Source organism: Antrostomus carolinensis, unplaced genomic scaffold (assembly GCF_000700745.2).
Source record: "Antrostomus carolinensis isolate BGI_N321 unplaced genomic scaffold, ASM70074v2 scaffold55890, whole genome shotgun sequence".
In the NCBI taxonomy this organism is placed as follows: Eukaryota; Metazoa; Chordata; class Aves; order Caprimulgiformes; family Caprimulgidae; genus Antrostomus; species Antrostomus carolinensis.
In genome coordinates, this window is record NW_010291736.1 from 1 (window position 1) to 17,296 (window position 17,296).

The window sequence follows — 17,296 nt, forward strand, 5'->3', positions numbered from 1 at the left end:
TCCAAATGAGCCCTGCTAATTCCTGCCCCGGCCTCCTTTTGCCCCTGTGAGATAATCCCTCCCCACGTATGACTGTCTGGACTGGTGTCTTATAAAACCAGCCATTATCAGAGAATCCAAAGCCCTGCCTGTAGCACCAGTCCTGGAGCCAATCATTCATGGCCTGAATTCTCCTATTTGATCCCACATCAGCCCCCGGAAGTGGAAGGAGGGAAGAGAAAATTACTTGTGCCCCAGACCCTTTTACCAATCGCCCCAAGGCCTTGAAATCTTTCTTCATTCCCCTCAGACTACAGGATGCAGCTTCCTCCCCACCTGTCTGGAAGATCAGTAGGGGGTAGTAGTCTGTTGGCCGCACCAGGTTGGGGAGTGCCCTGGTGATATCCCTGTTGTCCCAGAATAAGCAGTCAGTTCTGTAATAGCCCTTTCTACTATGTCAGAGGCCCTGTTTTTAGACTATTTAAATATTCTGTGTAGTCAGCTTTTATTTAAGCTGTATGGTTATGCAAGATGTGGCCAGCAAGAGCTTTCTCAGGACTCATGAGGGCTGTAACAGCCACCTGTATTCTGATGGGCAGAACACTGAAGGTGCTTCAGTTAAGTGAGTTTTATTTATTCTGACCTCCTTGCAGCTCCATAACCATGGCAGTAAGGATAGTAGTGGAAGGCATGCAGTTCACTGCTTTAACTATGTATCATCTCTGTAATAGTTAACTAAAGGGTTTTTTTACATGTCTTGTATTTGGCAAGCTGAGCATTTCCCTCTGTGTAGTACCACTTAACTGCCTAACTCAATGTTTACTTTCTTGATTTGAGAATCAAGATGTTCATTTTCTTCCCTAAACAATGGACTGTCAGAAGGTCATGTCTCCTTTACAGTTATCTCCAGGGCAAGGGAAGGGTGTAGCTATACTGGGCTATTTTCAGCTGACCTCTTTGGGCACTGCTGTGAAAGATAGGGAACTAATAGGAAAGAAAGCATGTATAGCTTCTTCTATTATAAATGTCTACAAATATTTGCTTGCTTTTTGAAAGCTGAAAAAAGCATTGGTACCAACTCAAATACCATAGGGAGTGTTGGTCATAACTATTTATATCATACTGAAAAGAAGTAAGAATTGGTAAAGAAAAAAGTTGCTGTATTCTAGACCATATCACAAAGAGACTTGCTGTACCTTCCTGGAAATGGAAAATGCTGGCAAGCTCAAATGCTAGGGCCAGACCAAAGGAGCATTTCTTCCCCTTCAGGTTACAAAGCCTGACTTTTCCTTGTGTCTAAAACAACGTGGTGTACATCAGGATGCAGTAAGAACCAGTCACACTAACAGGGTAGACATCAGCTCACTGGAAGAACAGAAAAGGAATGCAAGTAAACTGTCTTCTCATACAGCTTTTAGGATCATCACTCCTTTTAGTAGCAGGGGAAAGAAAAACAAAGTGAGTTTTCATTTTTTCCCCTGTTTGAATGTTAGTGTCTTTGTCTCTGTATAAATATTTCCCATTAGAAAATCCAGTAATGCAAACCCAGAATCTTATGTTTTCAGTAAAGCCCTCCATTTTATAGTTTTAAATAGTTATGGGTCACAAGGATATTTGGAAGTTCACTCTCACAGTTCAAGGTAACCTAACATGGTATATAAAATCAGAGGTGTTAAGACACATTATTAAGCTTCTAGGCTGGCAAGCAGGGCTCATCTACATTCACCTAAAAACACAAAAGATACCCAGAAGGGCAAATGCTGAAAACTGAATGGGGTGGGAAATAAAGCTTTCACAGACAGTGCTTCTACCACCAACATTTATTTCTGTTAAAGCAGATTATAAATCATCAGTACAAATATATATAACTTACATTTGCTTGTAAGGCCAAAGTTTAAAAGTAAAGTTAAAATGAGATGGTTTTCACAAGTCACCAGAGGCAGAACCTGGACCAGCTGCAGCCTTAACCACAAGGTTTCACAAATCAGTGGAAAAAAAAAAAATAAAACCAAAGTTAAAAACCTCTTAAGATCTATTGACAGACAAACATGAAATGGTTTCCCAGGTAGCCCTAGGATGTAGATATGATTACAGTAAGTGTTGTCACAGTAGTGTTAGAACCAATACATTAAGACAAAAGAAACTGCAGCAATACATGAAAGGGAAAAAAAAAAAAAACATACTATACATAATATGCAGCTTGATTCCAATAAAAACCAGTACATTTTCCCCATAGTTTTCAATCCATGACAATACTGTTCTTTAATTTTCTTTACTTAAAACTACAATATAATGACTTACTGGTTGTGATTGTTGTTGCAATATGCTACTTACAATGAACAGACACAAGAACAAGCTAGAGCCCCCTTTTCCACCCCCCAATATTACTTACAATAAGAATCAGAGATAAATCAATCTTATGTACAATTTCTTACATCCAACCCCCCCTTTTTTAACCTTTGGCAAGATTACTTACAACTCATACAGCTTTTAATATCCAACTATTTAAAATATTCTAAATGCATAAAAATAAAGATTTTGGCTTTACTTTATTCTTTACATATAATATTCACTTTGTTACTCAAAATGGAAGCTCAACTTTTTCCACAAACCTAGCTTTTGCTAAGCAGGTGATGCTCTACCACCCATATCCACCCACCCTACTCCCTGCCCCACCCCATTTTTCCCTGAGGGGGAATATCCAGGACTCCCAGGGCATCAGAATGACACAAGTACAAAATCTGCCTTCCTTTCTGTGAGATAATTGATATTTCTGCAAAACAGGCTTTGGGACTGGGTGCCTTTCTTTGCTCTGTTTGACTTCCAGCTTTCCAAGTGAGGAGGGAATGCAGAGTGGGGTGGCTCCAAGATTCCTTTTAAGAACTGCACATTACATTCTCTGTATGTTTATATCCTCCCCATAAGTGCTCCCTCTTTCTAACCCATTTTCATTTGAAGGGACCTTTGGGATTATCAAAGCAAACTGATCAGAAACAGTCCCCTCTGCTCCCTTTATCCCTCTGTCCTAGTGTACAATTTATCTGACCCCTCCCCCCGCCCCCCCATAGGACTGCTTAAAGTTCAATCTCAAATGTCTTCTGTAAATCACTTGAGAAGGGGTTAGTTGGAGAGGGATTAGTACGCTGCTTTGCCTTGCTCTCTAGTGCTGCCCACTGTGCTTCAAACGGGTCTACCTGCGGAGCAGCCGTGGGAGGCTGCGCATGCTTGTCCTCTGCAGCCCATTTGCCACTGTCAACTCCGTTGAAAGCTGCAGAGCCGTTGTGCTGCGCCGGTGGGCTGAAGAAAGGGCTGGTTGTAGCACTACTGCTTTCATACTGAGGGAACGTCTGCTGTTTTACAAGACTGGGTGACTGATGCGGATGGGCTGCTGGAGTGTGGCTTGCAGTACCAAAGACGTTGGCTACCATCTGGGAAGGTGTGATTCCAACCACAGGTACACTTGGGGCTGCATAGGTCATCCCATTTGCTACAGCATAGGGCTGAGCTGGAATAAATGCTGGCTGCATAGGCGGTACCACACCCACCGGCACAGGCTGAGGTGCAATGAAGGTGCTGACTGGGAAGGCTGGTGCTGACTGGGAAGCTGCTGGAGGAGGCTGGAGTAGTGGCTGTGGGGCTGGGGTTGGGGCTGGGGTTGGCTGCTGTTGGGCTCTGACTGTCTTTGAGACCTCTTCCAACCAGCGGTCTGCCTCTGAGGGAGTACGTCTGTGATTTCCTTGGAAGAGACTTGGTGAGGCTGCACCTGAGGAGGTGCTGCTCCATTCCGTGCCTAGGAAGGAAAGCATGGGGAAGTCACTAATATTTCCACCCCTCATCCTTTTATCAGTTAGAAAGGCTGGAGGATGTACACAAGAACAGACAGGCCTCCTCCCTCCATGGCTGAAAGACTGCTACCAACACTAGAAGTATATTTATGCATCCACCGTACTGTTCTGTTACAGGAAGACATTGGTCAAGAAGGGGTAGAGAAGAGCTTCTGCACTAAAATGCAGATTTTATTTATTTATTTTTTTTTTTTCATAGCAGACACCTGAGACTTTAGGGCATGCAGGAAAGTTGCCACCTGCACTCATAACTTAGTGGCAATGATCTAGTCCATAACCACTAACTCCTGTAACTGGGAAGTATCAGCTTCTGAATGTACAGCTCAGGACTGGTGGACTGTTGTAACACAAAGCTTTAAGAAACTGTTTTTAAGAGTTGTTTGCTCTGTTTCCTAAATTAAGGCTTTACCCTCTAAAGGACAGTAATATGATGTACTGGGAGTTCAAGACAACATTCATTTTTCTGTTCCATACACATTGAAATGAAGTGTGAGTACTCACTATGATATACATGAACATTTAAGGCAATACATCTAATCAAATTACTATATGTGCTTACTATGACTCCTTTATATTTTTCCTCCATCTCCATTCACTCTTCCCTTACTTTTTTCATATAGAGCTCAGACGGTTAACCTCTCACACTCCTTTGCAATGTTCAACACTTAGCATTTTAGCCTTTTCTTCTAAAAACACAGCTCTGAATTTAATTCATTTATCTTAAATTATTATGGGGGGGAGAAAAAAAAAATAAATCACCATCATTTCTATTCCTCCCACAGTTTCAAAACTATCTCCCACCAGTTGAATTCAGGTTTTCCTTCTCCCTCCAGTTTCAAATTCCCCTTCCCTCCCACAGGACTTCGCCAGGTTTCCAATGTGATGAGGAAAGCAACCATGAATGCTAGACATGGCTCTGCAATTCATGTGTTTTTTTGTGTTTTAAAGAAGTGGAAAACCATTACTGCTCAGTAGTCTTGAGTCTGCCTGATCTAGTTAAACACTATCTAAAGATCAGTTTACTCTTGTTTTTACAGCAGGAACTGCTGGAGGCAGAGCTTAGGGACTCACTCTTATGGGAAAAAACTTACTGAAAATGGGTCTGGTGCTCATATAAGGCCAAGTAGAACCCACCATTTCACTAGCAAAGTTTCTCTTTTTGAGTTGAACTTACACCAGGAAATGATGTTAGTTTGACTGTAGCCTTCTAGCACATGTGTCCACATGGGTGACAGCCATTTAAAGTACCGCCTTACCACTATAGACAAGGACTAGAGGGACAGACTAAACTTATTAAACAGAAAAAATGAACCTCTAAAGGCTTTAAGCAACCTACTTAATCTCCCCTTACATATGTTAGTGGAAAGAAGGCACAAAAATTATTTTGGGTACACATAGATGCTTTCCCCTTTATCCTCAAACACATGCTATTTCATTACTTCCTTTTTAAGCACTGGAATTTCTAAAATGCTGCCAAAATCAGTCCATCTTATAGACCCAGAACCAGTGAGTTCATCACTCCCCTCCATCCACTTTTGCAAAAGGCTACTACTTCCGGCTTTTGTTACTGTTCCTTCCACCTTCCATTAAGTGGCATTGACAATTGTCTCAAGGGCTCAATTACGCTTTTGATCCAAGTTCTCATAGCAGTACACCAGATCTACTTCCAATCTTACCAGTGACCATGGCTGCAGCTCCAGTATTAGCAGCAGGAGCATGAGCCCAAGGATTGGTTTCACGAACTGGCATAGCTGTAGACACTACAGCAGCTTGAGATGGTTTAGCAGCAAGCACACAGAAGGCAGAGGCAGTGCCATTAACTAAAATGGGAGCAGACAACATCAGTGCAATTAATTCATGCAAGGCATGCACGTGACTGCAATATTAGTGGGTCATGTCATACCTATCAACATACAACACATATAGACACTTCCACATGACAGCAGTTTGTGTAAATTAGCCAAACGTGACTGACAGTCCATAAATTCCATTTCACCAAGCCAACGCTCGTTAACAGAACTGTGGGATGGTGGACTTTTATGTATTTGATAACACCTTGAGTTCTGATGACTGACTGAAGTTAAATTTGTTGTTTTTATAGATAAGAGACACAGCTCACCATAAGTTACTATATGATTAATTTTAGATACAAAAGAACAGATTTTAAATGCAAAGTAACAATAACTACGTTTAACAAGGAGAGGTTCTTTTTCCACACACTTGTATAAAAGTATATCAGTGAAATGAAGATTAGAGGCTGCTGTGAGTTCTATAGTTGGCATCTCTCCACCACTTATCTAAGAGTTTGTGTGAAAAAGAGTAATCATGTGGTGGCACAAAATCTCTTCCCTTGTGGGATTTGGTTCCTGTTACACACAGTCAGTAAGGGTTTTTGCAGTTCAGGAGGCAGAATCTTAAAATAGCCATTATCTCAAAGCTAGTCGCTTTTACAGGTAACTATCGTGTGGTAGGTGCATGAACTTTGTGTTAAAAACAAAAACACAGAAAAACAAAACAAACAAAATGAATAAAGCAGGATGCATTCCCCCAAAATACTGATAACAGGACTTGCACAAGAAATTAAGAGCAGGTGTTACTGGAACATTATGTACATTCACGTCTCATCCAGTATGACCACGGCACACAGAGAAATCACAAACCTTGAAAGGCAGGAGACTGTGGTGCAACTACTGTCACTGGTTTTGTCATGGGGGCCGAAGAGAAAGGATCTTCTGATGGTGTGCTGAAAGCACTGGTGATCTGAGAGCACAGGGCACTAATGCTGTCCGTTTCCCCTTCTACCTCAGGGACTAAAATGTAAACAAAATTCATTAAATTGGAAGCTTAAAGGCTATAGAAATAATTTACAAATACCAATGTGAAACTGAAATATAATTAGTTCCCTTATGTCACAGATGTTCCTGCTACCAATTTGCATGACAGCTTTTTTTTTTTTTTCAATCAGTGTTGATTATCTGACCTGAAGTAGAACACCACTTGAGTGTATTTTGTGACTAAGTCAAGAGGATAAGGACCTCAGCGTTCCAGATTTAAAGTCAGTTATTACCACTTCTCTGTGTTAATGGAAGAGGATGTTAATTTCAGAAAATAAAAGGGTTTTCTATAGCTTTACTAGAAATCTAAATCTTTCAGTATTAAAGTGCTAAACACACCAAGGATTTAGCATTAAGATTTAGCACTCTGCGAAATGAAAATACTTATGATAGATTTAAGTGTTCCAACATACTTCCACAGTAACTAGATGAAGTTTAAAGTGCTGACAGCAATGCACAGTGGCAAGTTAAGTCTAGAGTCAGAATGCTGATTGCTCCAGTTCAGCGATAGCCGAAATCCCTGTCTCCTGAGGTAGAATTATGAAAAGCAAAAGCTGAATGCTCAAATAAAATGGATACTCAGTTTTAAATCTAGTATCAGCATAAAGTGGATAAAGTAACATCTGGAGTAAAACTGCCAACTTACCAGATGTTCTCATTATTACTAATTGCACTGCTTTTCAAAAGTACTGCTCATCAGTCCTTCATTGCACAGTAATGACATGAGCAGGCATAATTAAGCACAAATAGTATAAGAGCCATAAGATGTCTGGATACAACATGCACCATATCTAAACTTCAGGAGGAGGCATGCGCAAAAATTGATTCTTTGAGGGATATTCCAATACAGCGCATGTGCTGAGACAGTAAGCAGCTCTGGCAGCGGCATACATGGGATGCATCAGGAATGTTCTGAATCATAAAAAACTCAAGATTGTAGTGTGCTCAGTGAATATCACTAGTGAGCAGTACGGTAAAACTGATAAACTCCGTGCTGGTCTTAAAGCACAAGTCACCAAATAAGGATTGTAAAAAGTCAGACTAGGTTTTTTTGGTGGCTTTGCCTTTGCCACAGTAATTTTTACTTTAAAGCTGAGAACCCTAGAACTAGCTCTGTTGCCAAGTGAGAGTACAGCTGCCCTGCAGGGTAACCTAGCTAAGGGGATTCTAGGAAATTATGCAGAGTACTGCGCACCCTAGGTGTTTATGTTGGGATGATTCTAGAAAACCACACTACCATCATGTGAAAACTGTACCACATGTTTCTGATACAGCCAGCTGTACCACCTCAAAAGTGGTACAGCTTCTTCTAACTTCTTTCTTTATTCTTTTAATGCAAGGTGAAAAGCCATTTAATTGCTCTCAAGAATTCTGACAGGTAGAAGGACAGACTGCAGAAAAGCATCACATGATCCCATGACAAGTAGTTAAGGCCTTGAAGGGATCTGTCTCTCAAGATGCCCTGGTATTAAGTGGAGGAACTGGTTCAGTGACTCAGAGGGAAGCACCAGCACCTACTAATTCACCAACACCCATTCCTGAAGCACTTGAAGCTGTGCTTCAGTATTTCAGATAGCGATTAGAACTATCTTCTGCATGTGAATATTGCATTTGAAATTCTTGCTTATTCCCAAAGCAGAAGTTTTCTGACATGGTGATGTTTGTTCATGAGAAATGATCCACATGAGGCAGGAAGGATTTACTAGAAAATAAGGAGTTATTCGAAGACAGTTATTTCCAGAGAAGGAAAGGAAGAAGAGACAATTTAAGGTAATGTTTCACTGGAACCATTTGGTTTTACCTGAGTTTTTCATGGGGAAATCGGTCTTCCTTTGCACTGTTGAAGGCAGCTCATTTATTCGCAAGGACAACTGGCGTTTAAAAGGAGACATCTTTTGGCTAAGGGCAGGGAAGCCCCTGAAAGACCCTTGCCTGGCAAGCTGTTCTATAGGGGCATGCCTCCGTGGAATAGCGTGGGGATTGCTCATTTCTTTATCCAGAGAGGCAGCAACTTCAGCAGTAGGAGAGGTTGGTGAGCCAGAAGAGGGGGCAGTATTGTTTGGTGCAGCACCTGGTGCTACTGTTTTCACTTCTGTTTCAACTGCTGGAGGAAATAGGGTGAGGTTAGAAGAGTACAGCAAAGTAGTGTTCAACTGCCTGCCCCTACTCCCATTTGTTTTGAAAAGAAAAACTGCAGGAATCTGCATAATTAGTACTCTTCCAAATGAGTTTCTAATACTACAGCAGAAAAATAATTTCTGTATACCCTCATTGTCTTCACCATATAACTTTACATGCATCCAGTCTCCAAAGCAAAGCTTAAGTAAGGCTAGCCACTTCATAGAAATAATGGCCTTATATATGTATTCTTTCTAGCTATTCCTGAGACCCCAGCTCTAGAAAGACTTGAATTCATTTAGGTTTAAGACTGAAAAGTATATTGCGTGACTGAAAGCTTTACTTTGCCTCATACAAAACTATGGCCAAAATATTACCACAAACTTCATTAAGTGACTTCAGGTGGCATAGCTCAGCAGCAGCAGGGAACAGAACCCAGCTCTAGAACCTCCTTTTAAAAGCCACCCTCCTAGCCCTGCAGAATCAGCAGCAGTAGCCAAACACACTGCACAAGCTTCAGCGTGGCCAAAGGTAGCAGCAACACATAACAGGTTGGGCTGCATTCAGTGCTCAGGTTGCAGCTCCCCAGCTGCTCCAGGAAATACATTACAGATGGAAGTGCACTGCAAGGCAGAGCCAGCCTCTGAGCTGACAGGCCTTACTAACACCAGGCATGTTTACAGCGAGTTCCTCTGTCACTTCTTTAACTGAATTTATCTGTCATGTAACCACTCAGTCACTAGTTAGTTGCACTGGAAGCTCCTCCAACTTAAAGTCAGCTGCTTCACTTTGCAGGGTTTTGCACAGCACCACCATGCTTCTGTCAACCAGGCCTAATGGCAGAAATATAGGATTAAGCCTAGTTTAAATCATGACACTTATGATTAGAATAGCAATGTGGATTTTTCCATCTCTAGGAAAACTCTCATTCATAAGTGAATTGGCTTTGGGGGCAGTAAACACAGCTCATCAACACAGCAGAAGGGGAAATCTCATTATCCTGGTGTGAACTCTCATTTTACCTATATTGCTTTCCAAACGTTTTCGGAAAAATAATGACATTTTTTGTTGACACAACAAGAGAATAACTAAGTCTGGTAAAGAGAGGAGTCACACTAGAGATTTCTGAGGAGCTGGAATGGTACGAGGAACTAATTATGTTGTCTTGCAAGCTTCAGTACCCATGAGTTGCAGCTGCTCATTCAAGTGAAACACTTCTAATCAGTCTTTCTTGGAAAGGATTTCACACACCTTCATTGAGTCAAGCCTTTGACTCATACCCTCAAGTAACAAAGGCCTTGTGTTTAAGCTTCATTTAGCACATTCTAAGACTAATGTATGGGAACAAGCAGATGGATGATGAAAACGAAGATTAAAGTTTTGCAATCGAGTAGCAGCATAAAACTTGCTGTGGAACCCTATGAAACAAAAGTTCAACTCCATTGTAAACAGTGTTATGAACAATATTTATAATACTTATTTTTTGTTAGCTGTAGAACTCCACTACTTGTAATAAAACTTGATCAAGTTCTACTTTCACTTGAATTTCAGAGCACTTTAAATGGTATTTTAAATGGCTGAGAAATAAAAACTAACTTCTCTCAAATCAGTTAGCTACTAGTTTTGAAAGTAATTAACAGTACAACAGTTATGTCTTGTGGGAAGCGGGTGGTTGTTTTGGTTTGGTTTTTTTAGAAAGCACACCGTGATTGATCTGTTCTTCCCTTATGCAATATAACTCTATACATAAGCTTTGTAACCTGCCTTAAAAATAAAAATACATTATTTTCTAAGAGAAATGGATATAATTTGTTGTTCATTTACAGTAAGCTTTAGACTACAAAATGATTACTTCATGACTGGCAAACTTGTTATATTTTTATAACATTTCTCTAATAAGGCCTTTTAGTATGATACCTACGGTGTTCTGTGCCATAAAGCAGGATGACAAAACAAAGCAGAAGCAGCTTTCAAATATGAAGCCACTTTTTCTGGAGGAGATGTGGGAAAATGCTACGAGTAAATCCAGGAGCATTTTTCATCTTGTAATGTGATTTGTACCTAATAAGGCCCAAGAGAGGGAATGCTGCAACAACGTTAAGCCTCAATCCTTGCACAGGCTCCAATTCACCTCAGTGCTGGTTTTGTTAACTATGGATGATTGTTTAAGTTGCACCCCGTACCTTTAGCATCCGGCATCTGTCTCATAATTTCCTCTCTCTCTGCTTGTTCAGTAGCTGTAGTGACCCTGAATGACCCCTCTCTGGTGAATGTGGTTCTGCTGGCATCAAAGGTGGCAGTCACTCCACACTCCTTCTCTCGCTTCTGCTTTCGCTCCAGGCATGCTGCAAATGCACAGCCCACGGCATGGCTCAACCTTTCCCCCTGTACAAGACAACATTACATCATACAGTAACTGGAACAGAAACATACATGTGCTTCAAGCATTGTGAAGTGACAACCTGCCTTTACAAGAAGAAACTAATTAAGGCATTAAAGAAAACTACTCTAATTGGCCACCTTTTGTATGGCTCTAAAATTAAAACTGGTATATAAAGACTCCCAACTACTAATGCACAAGCAATGTTCAAGAAGGCCACCCAGCAATGAAAGAGATGATTGTCAGATAATCTGTTTAATTCAACTGCTACTAAGATGCTAGTATGATAATGTGCCTGCACTGATCCCTTGCCTCTGGATACATTTGTGCACAAAGAAACTCTTGTGAAGCCATCCTAAGCAGGTGTAAGTCCTGAAGGACAGATAAGTGCTGTTCTCAGATGGAGAAAGTTTACAGAGGGCTCAGGGAGACACCACCACTGAATGCAAGCATAAAAATTAAAAGTACAATGGTGACTACTTACACCTCTCAATGTACAAGTTAGTATTAAGAGTGCCTTCTGAAAAGTACTTCCATTATTAACCAGTGAGGTCAAAAGGATCCACTATCCAATAATTGCAATAAGGAATGGAAATTCAAGTGGGAGGAAGTCCAGCAATCCATCTGATTTGGCAGCTACAGTTGAATCAGAGGTGCTATTACTGACAGTAGCTCAACTCATCTATTATAATCCAGAAAGTGAATTGACCTGTTATTCACAGAGGAAAATAGAAATGCTCCAGCTCTTAACATGTTAAGTTTAACTGGGAATTTCTAACTTCATTGTTTCTCTTTAAAGAAAAATGATAAATTGTCAAGTACAATTGCTCTGAACATGCAGCTATGTGGAGTTCACACAATGAATTTGCATGAGGTTTCAAGCGCTTTGCATTATATAGGCAGGACTCAACACAAAGCAGAAAGAGGAAAAGGCCAGATCAGGAAGATAAATAACTTAAGTTAGCAACACACAGCAAGGGACTGATAGAGGTAACTTACTTTCAAACCTTCTACTGGAAAAATCTCTATCACTTAGAAGCAAACAGGATGCTAATTTAATTCTGTTTACTCCATCCCTTAACATTCAGATGACTTGCCATTCAAGGCAATATTTGAATACAAGAGGCTGCATTCATAACCAGTCTGTATTCACTCACTATGATTTTGTCCTGGAAAAACTGTCATTGCTGTTTCAGTTTTTTGCTGTATACATTTTCAGATGAGAATATCTTCTGTCTATTTTTAGAAGAGTAGTTCCCTTCTGCTAGAGATATCGGAGGCTGACTGCGTTCCTTTTATACACATGCTGGGCACCGCTTCTCTCCACAAGACAACGCCACCGAGGGATGGCAAATAACTCAGGTGTAAAGAATTAGAACTAAAATACTTTTCAAGGATTAAGTAGTATTTTAACTGAAGTCAAAGCACACTGCAATATTCTAGGTGGTTATTTTTTCTGAGCATAACTTCCAGCTAGAAACTGGAAGAGTTGGACACACACCATATTAAACTTACCGTGTCCTTTACAGCCATAAAACAGTGGCACATCCAGCGTCTTGTTGTCCCATCTCGACAGATGTATGAGAATGCCCGGTCAAAGTTCCTGTCTGGTGCGCAGAAAGAAACCTTCTCTATTGTCTGATCAACTATAAGATCCTAGAGGGCAAAAATCCAACCCCACAGTAAAAGAGAAGTGAGGAAACATGGAGAAACACTTGAACAGGTTATTTTCAGCATTAACTGCACAAAAATGAGTTATACTAGAAAAAAGATAACCTGATGTGGCTATAATTATCTGTCAATGAATTCATAATTCAGAATTTATTCCCAGTATGAAACAAAAAGGACAGATAACGTTTTCCACCAGCCACCTTTGGTAGAAGTGTGCCAAGGCACCACTTAAGAATTTAGGGACCCAAACAATTCCTAAGAACTCTCCTCTAGACTATGGAGCTCACATTTTTTATTTATTTTATTTTTACAGTAGCTCCAGTAGTCTTGCAATCAAAAAAGTCTTTACTGTGGTTAAAACACAAGGCTGAAGCTTACAGGTGAGGTCTGCAAGTGTGAAAAGGTCTAGCAGCTGCTACACAAAAAGCAAAAGCTGATCTGCCAATTATCTAAGCAAGGGCGCAATGGAAAAGTACCAGCAGCACTGGTAGTATCAAACACCCCTGATTTGTTCCCATAGATTGACAGAAGTGTTTCTAAAAAGGAGATAGCATAGTTTAAGAACTATGCCATCTTAATGAAAAATTATTTTTTCAATTTTTGTTCCAAAATCCTTTCTTTTGGTTGGTGGTTAGTACTTGGCACCTATGCTAATGTATTCAACCACTAGGAGGCAATAGTCTATTTTCTTTTTAATTCTATACTCTCCTATAATTTTAATTACCTCCAGAGTCTACACAACTTATTAAAATTCAGTTTTAAAAGATTAAATACATGCAGTAATATTTCTAATACATGTATTATTTTTAAATGAGGCAATCAGTAGACTGAATGCACCTACATCAGTATGCTTGTATTAGAAACTGAATTCTTAAGAGCCAGTCACTTTAGAGCTGATGAACCATACCGTAACAGCAGCCCTGAAGAAGACTAGCCACAGAGCATGTATTTGACAGGCAGTTGTATTGCAGAAGCATATGAATTATCTCTACCTGCCTCTCAGTGTTGGCTTGCAGAAATCATCTTTTAGGTTGACAAAGTAAGGATTAAATGACATGAATATAAAAAAAAATAATTTCAGACTAATGAGAGTAAAAATTGTTCTCATAGGCATGCCATCTTTTAAAATACTTATACACTTCTACAGACAAGCCTAAATCTCTTATTTCTAATTGTCTACATCTAGATAAAACCAAGAATCATTTGCTATTACATGCATACAGGTGCCTTTATGGTACATACTGCGCTATTTCACAATTTAAGAAATTGTAAAACATCCTAGAAGGACACTACAAATACATCAGTTTTCCATTTCAAACCAACAGCTTAGATATTAGAATTAGAAATTGTCAAATTTGATACTTGGTTACTATTTAGCTTGAGTCTGAAGGTACAACTCCCCTATTTCATTTACTCTCTTCATTGCATTTTTGGAAGCTAGCTCTTGGTCATTCAGACCCATTCCAGGATTTGGATGCACTGAAAATTATATTGATTAACATGAGTTTGCTCATGTATTACTATTGCAGCCTTCTGGAGTGCTGCAGAACAAAGTCAAGGGACTCTCAAAGTTCAGTGTCAACGCAACTTATTAGGAAAAAAGTGGTTCTTGCAGTAAATAAAAAAAAAAATTCTTCCAAGCTTGTGCTACTGGTCACATTTTATGACATGTCTCGAGAGTAGTGTGGAATTAACTGGGCAAAAAAAAATTAACAGGCATACATATGTTTACACAGCAAGAAATTATTAAACTAATTATACACTTCAGTCTTCCTTTCAAATGCCAACATTTGTATTAACATAAAGATTGGTGTCCATTTCAAGTTACAGCACATACATTATTATAGAGAGATTTAAAACTTCTGTCCAGGGAAATCTAACCTTTGTTTTCTCATCTACAACTCTGAGTCCATCCGCTGAAACCCACAGGACTGCTTTAACGGCTTTCTTCCCAGACTTTAAAAAAAAAAAAAAAAAAAGGAAAGAAAAAAACACTTTTATGCCAACAGCATCAGACTGCCACCCACTTCCCCTTTTCAAGAACCATAACATTAAGTGTAGATGAAGTCCACGGTCAGTAGGGTGCCCAAAGCCAGATATAAAATCCGAGTTGCAGAACATTCAGAGAACCAAGCCAAAGCCAATCTTTCAGAAACAGCACATTGTGGGGATGGGGACAGGGCACAGGACAGGTGGAAGCAAAAATAAGGTGTACATCCACTGACAGTAAAGAATCCAAGACTGACCAAGTGGGTGAAGGATTCCACTAAAGAGTCAAAAACACTAATTCATAAGGAGTTACACCACAGGTAGCTTCTTTAGCACAGGTTTAAACACAGGAAAATTCTTACCTGATATTTCCACCAGCCCCACCCTCTGCCCCACTAGTCGCATAGTAGAATCATAGCATTACCTTAAACCAGTGTTAAAGCACCCAAAAATCATCAGTTACTCTGTTATAAGCTTAATGCTAAGATCAATCATCCAAAAATGTTTCACTAATTTATTAAGAGCTAAATGTCACATCTTGGAAGAGAGGTAGAAAAATATGATTTCTTAACCATTTGGTGTGTATCTTGAAAAAGCAATGGTGTGTGGCAGGCTGACACAGCAGAGGAGCGGTCTGGCTTTTATCCAAGATCTGGCTGTGGGAACTTTCAGCTGCCGCAAGCTGAGGGTAAGTAAAAGTGGGAAACACAGGAAGGCTTCAGGAGCCATTTCAACTACAGATTCTTTCTAGACTGTTTACTTTTTAAGGGAAAGTTACAGAATAAAGTATAAACACTTGACACAACTTTCTTCTGAAACCAATCCATTGAACAGAAATAGGTACAAGATGTCAACATAATTTTACTGGTTGTTACAGAGAACTACTATTAGAAAAATTATCTTAAAAAAAAAAAAAAGTGTTACTTTAATTCACAAGCCCCAAACTTTAAGCCAGCTGACAAAATATTCTCCCCATAATGTTTTTTTAAGCACTGGGTTTACATAGTTTGGGGCTGCTAAGGGTACCCACCACAGACCACTGCAGGGAGTGAAGAGAGCAACAACAACAAAAAAAGATGAGGGGGTATCAGCTAGTGGCTTCATGCAAGAAATGCAATTAATTTTAATTTTTTTATATTTCATTGCCATCACCATTTGTACTCATACAGCAAGTAGTGGAGCAAAGATACATTCTGGCATAAGCTACCACATGTTCCAAGTCTGCAACACTGATTTTAACACTGTAAGGATGGAGTGAAAAGTTTCCTGTTATATCACATTGGTTTCATTCTCAGAGAAAACAGCAAGTGTGAAGACAACGGGCCTGGCAGAACTTCTGTTTGGTTTTGGGAAGGAAGTATCTGTCCCAATTTCAGAAGCGCCATCAACACCCCGAGAATTTTTAAAAAGCTTAGTGAGAACAGAGAATGGCACTGACTTGTATAGAAGAGTGATTAAAAGAGAAAAGAGAGAAAATAAACACAGCATGAAAGCAAGCTAGAGAGAAGTGCTTGCAGAAGCAAGTTTATAAACGTCCATCCCGCCTGCTGGATATCCCAGAGAAGGTTTAAAGTAAAATTGTCAGATTCTGGCATGGGTACTTCATAAAGCAGTAATGATCTTCAGCAGAGCTACTCCTCACCTGCTATTTTACCAAATGAGGATTTAGAAATAGTTAAGACATGGAACTCTGTTTCTCAGAATAAAATGGAAAGGCTAAAGGGCTATGTCCTCCTCTCCCATTTGAAACACAAGGTTCCTCATGCAAGATCATCAAACATGGGTTTGCTACACTAAGAGAAAAACAAAACACACTTCTATCTCCTAATTCCTTCTTCTAGATTTATGGTGGACACAGCACTTAGAAGGGCTAAGTCCTTACAGGTTATATTCCAAATTCACAGCTACTACTGTTGAGCAACATACAATTTTCCCATCTATTGAATCCTCAGCTTATCTGTGCCTAAAAGTGATGTATAAAGGAACATACTTATCCGAATCAGTTTATAGATATACAAATCAAAATACTACTCCATTATGGGTGGGATATTGCTGAGTATATTGTGATTATAAAGTAGGTATAAGCATTTGCACTCCTGGCATGGACTGGACAAAGATCAGACCAGATGCAAGATACTGCATGGGAAGTGAACTCCAATGCAGGATTGCAGCTTGTGTAATAAATACTAAAAGGTACAGGTGACTCCAAGCAAAAATATTTAAAGTAAATGGCCAATATCCACTGGAACAGTGTGGTCTGCAATGTTGCTACCAAGGGACTCATCTAGACATCCATATCAGTAGTTTGTCTTCATATTCAAGAGCTTTTGGATGACAGCACTGCTGGAGGAGAGCCACATGTGGCACCGACTCCCGGTAGCCTGATTTGTCAGTGCTGAGTCAGCCTTGATAGAAACCTCACTGCTCAGCACTTCTTAGGAGGTCAGTAACCTGTCTCAGAAGGGAAAAAGGATCCTGGG

The 17,296-nt window shown here is 39.9% G+C and overlaps 1 protein-coding gene across 1 annotated transcript; it reads right to left on the bottom strand.

Moving 5' to 3' along the window:
* Positions 1–2,701: 2,701 nt before the first annotated feature.
* On the bottom strand, positions 2,702–14,789 carry NUMB (NUMB endocytic adaptor protein; the record flags this gene model as incomplete). Its single annotated transcript, XM_010176691.2, has 7 exons — positions 2,702–3,769; positions 5,501–5,644; positions 6,485–6,634; positions 8,460–8,759; positions 10,960–11,161; positions 12,672–12,812; positions 14,709–14,789. Coding segments are annotated over 7 exons (1,734 nt in total), but the record flags the coding sequence as incomplete, so codon positions are not given.
* Positions 14,790–17,296: the final 2,507 nt, after the last annotated feature.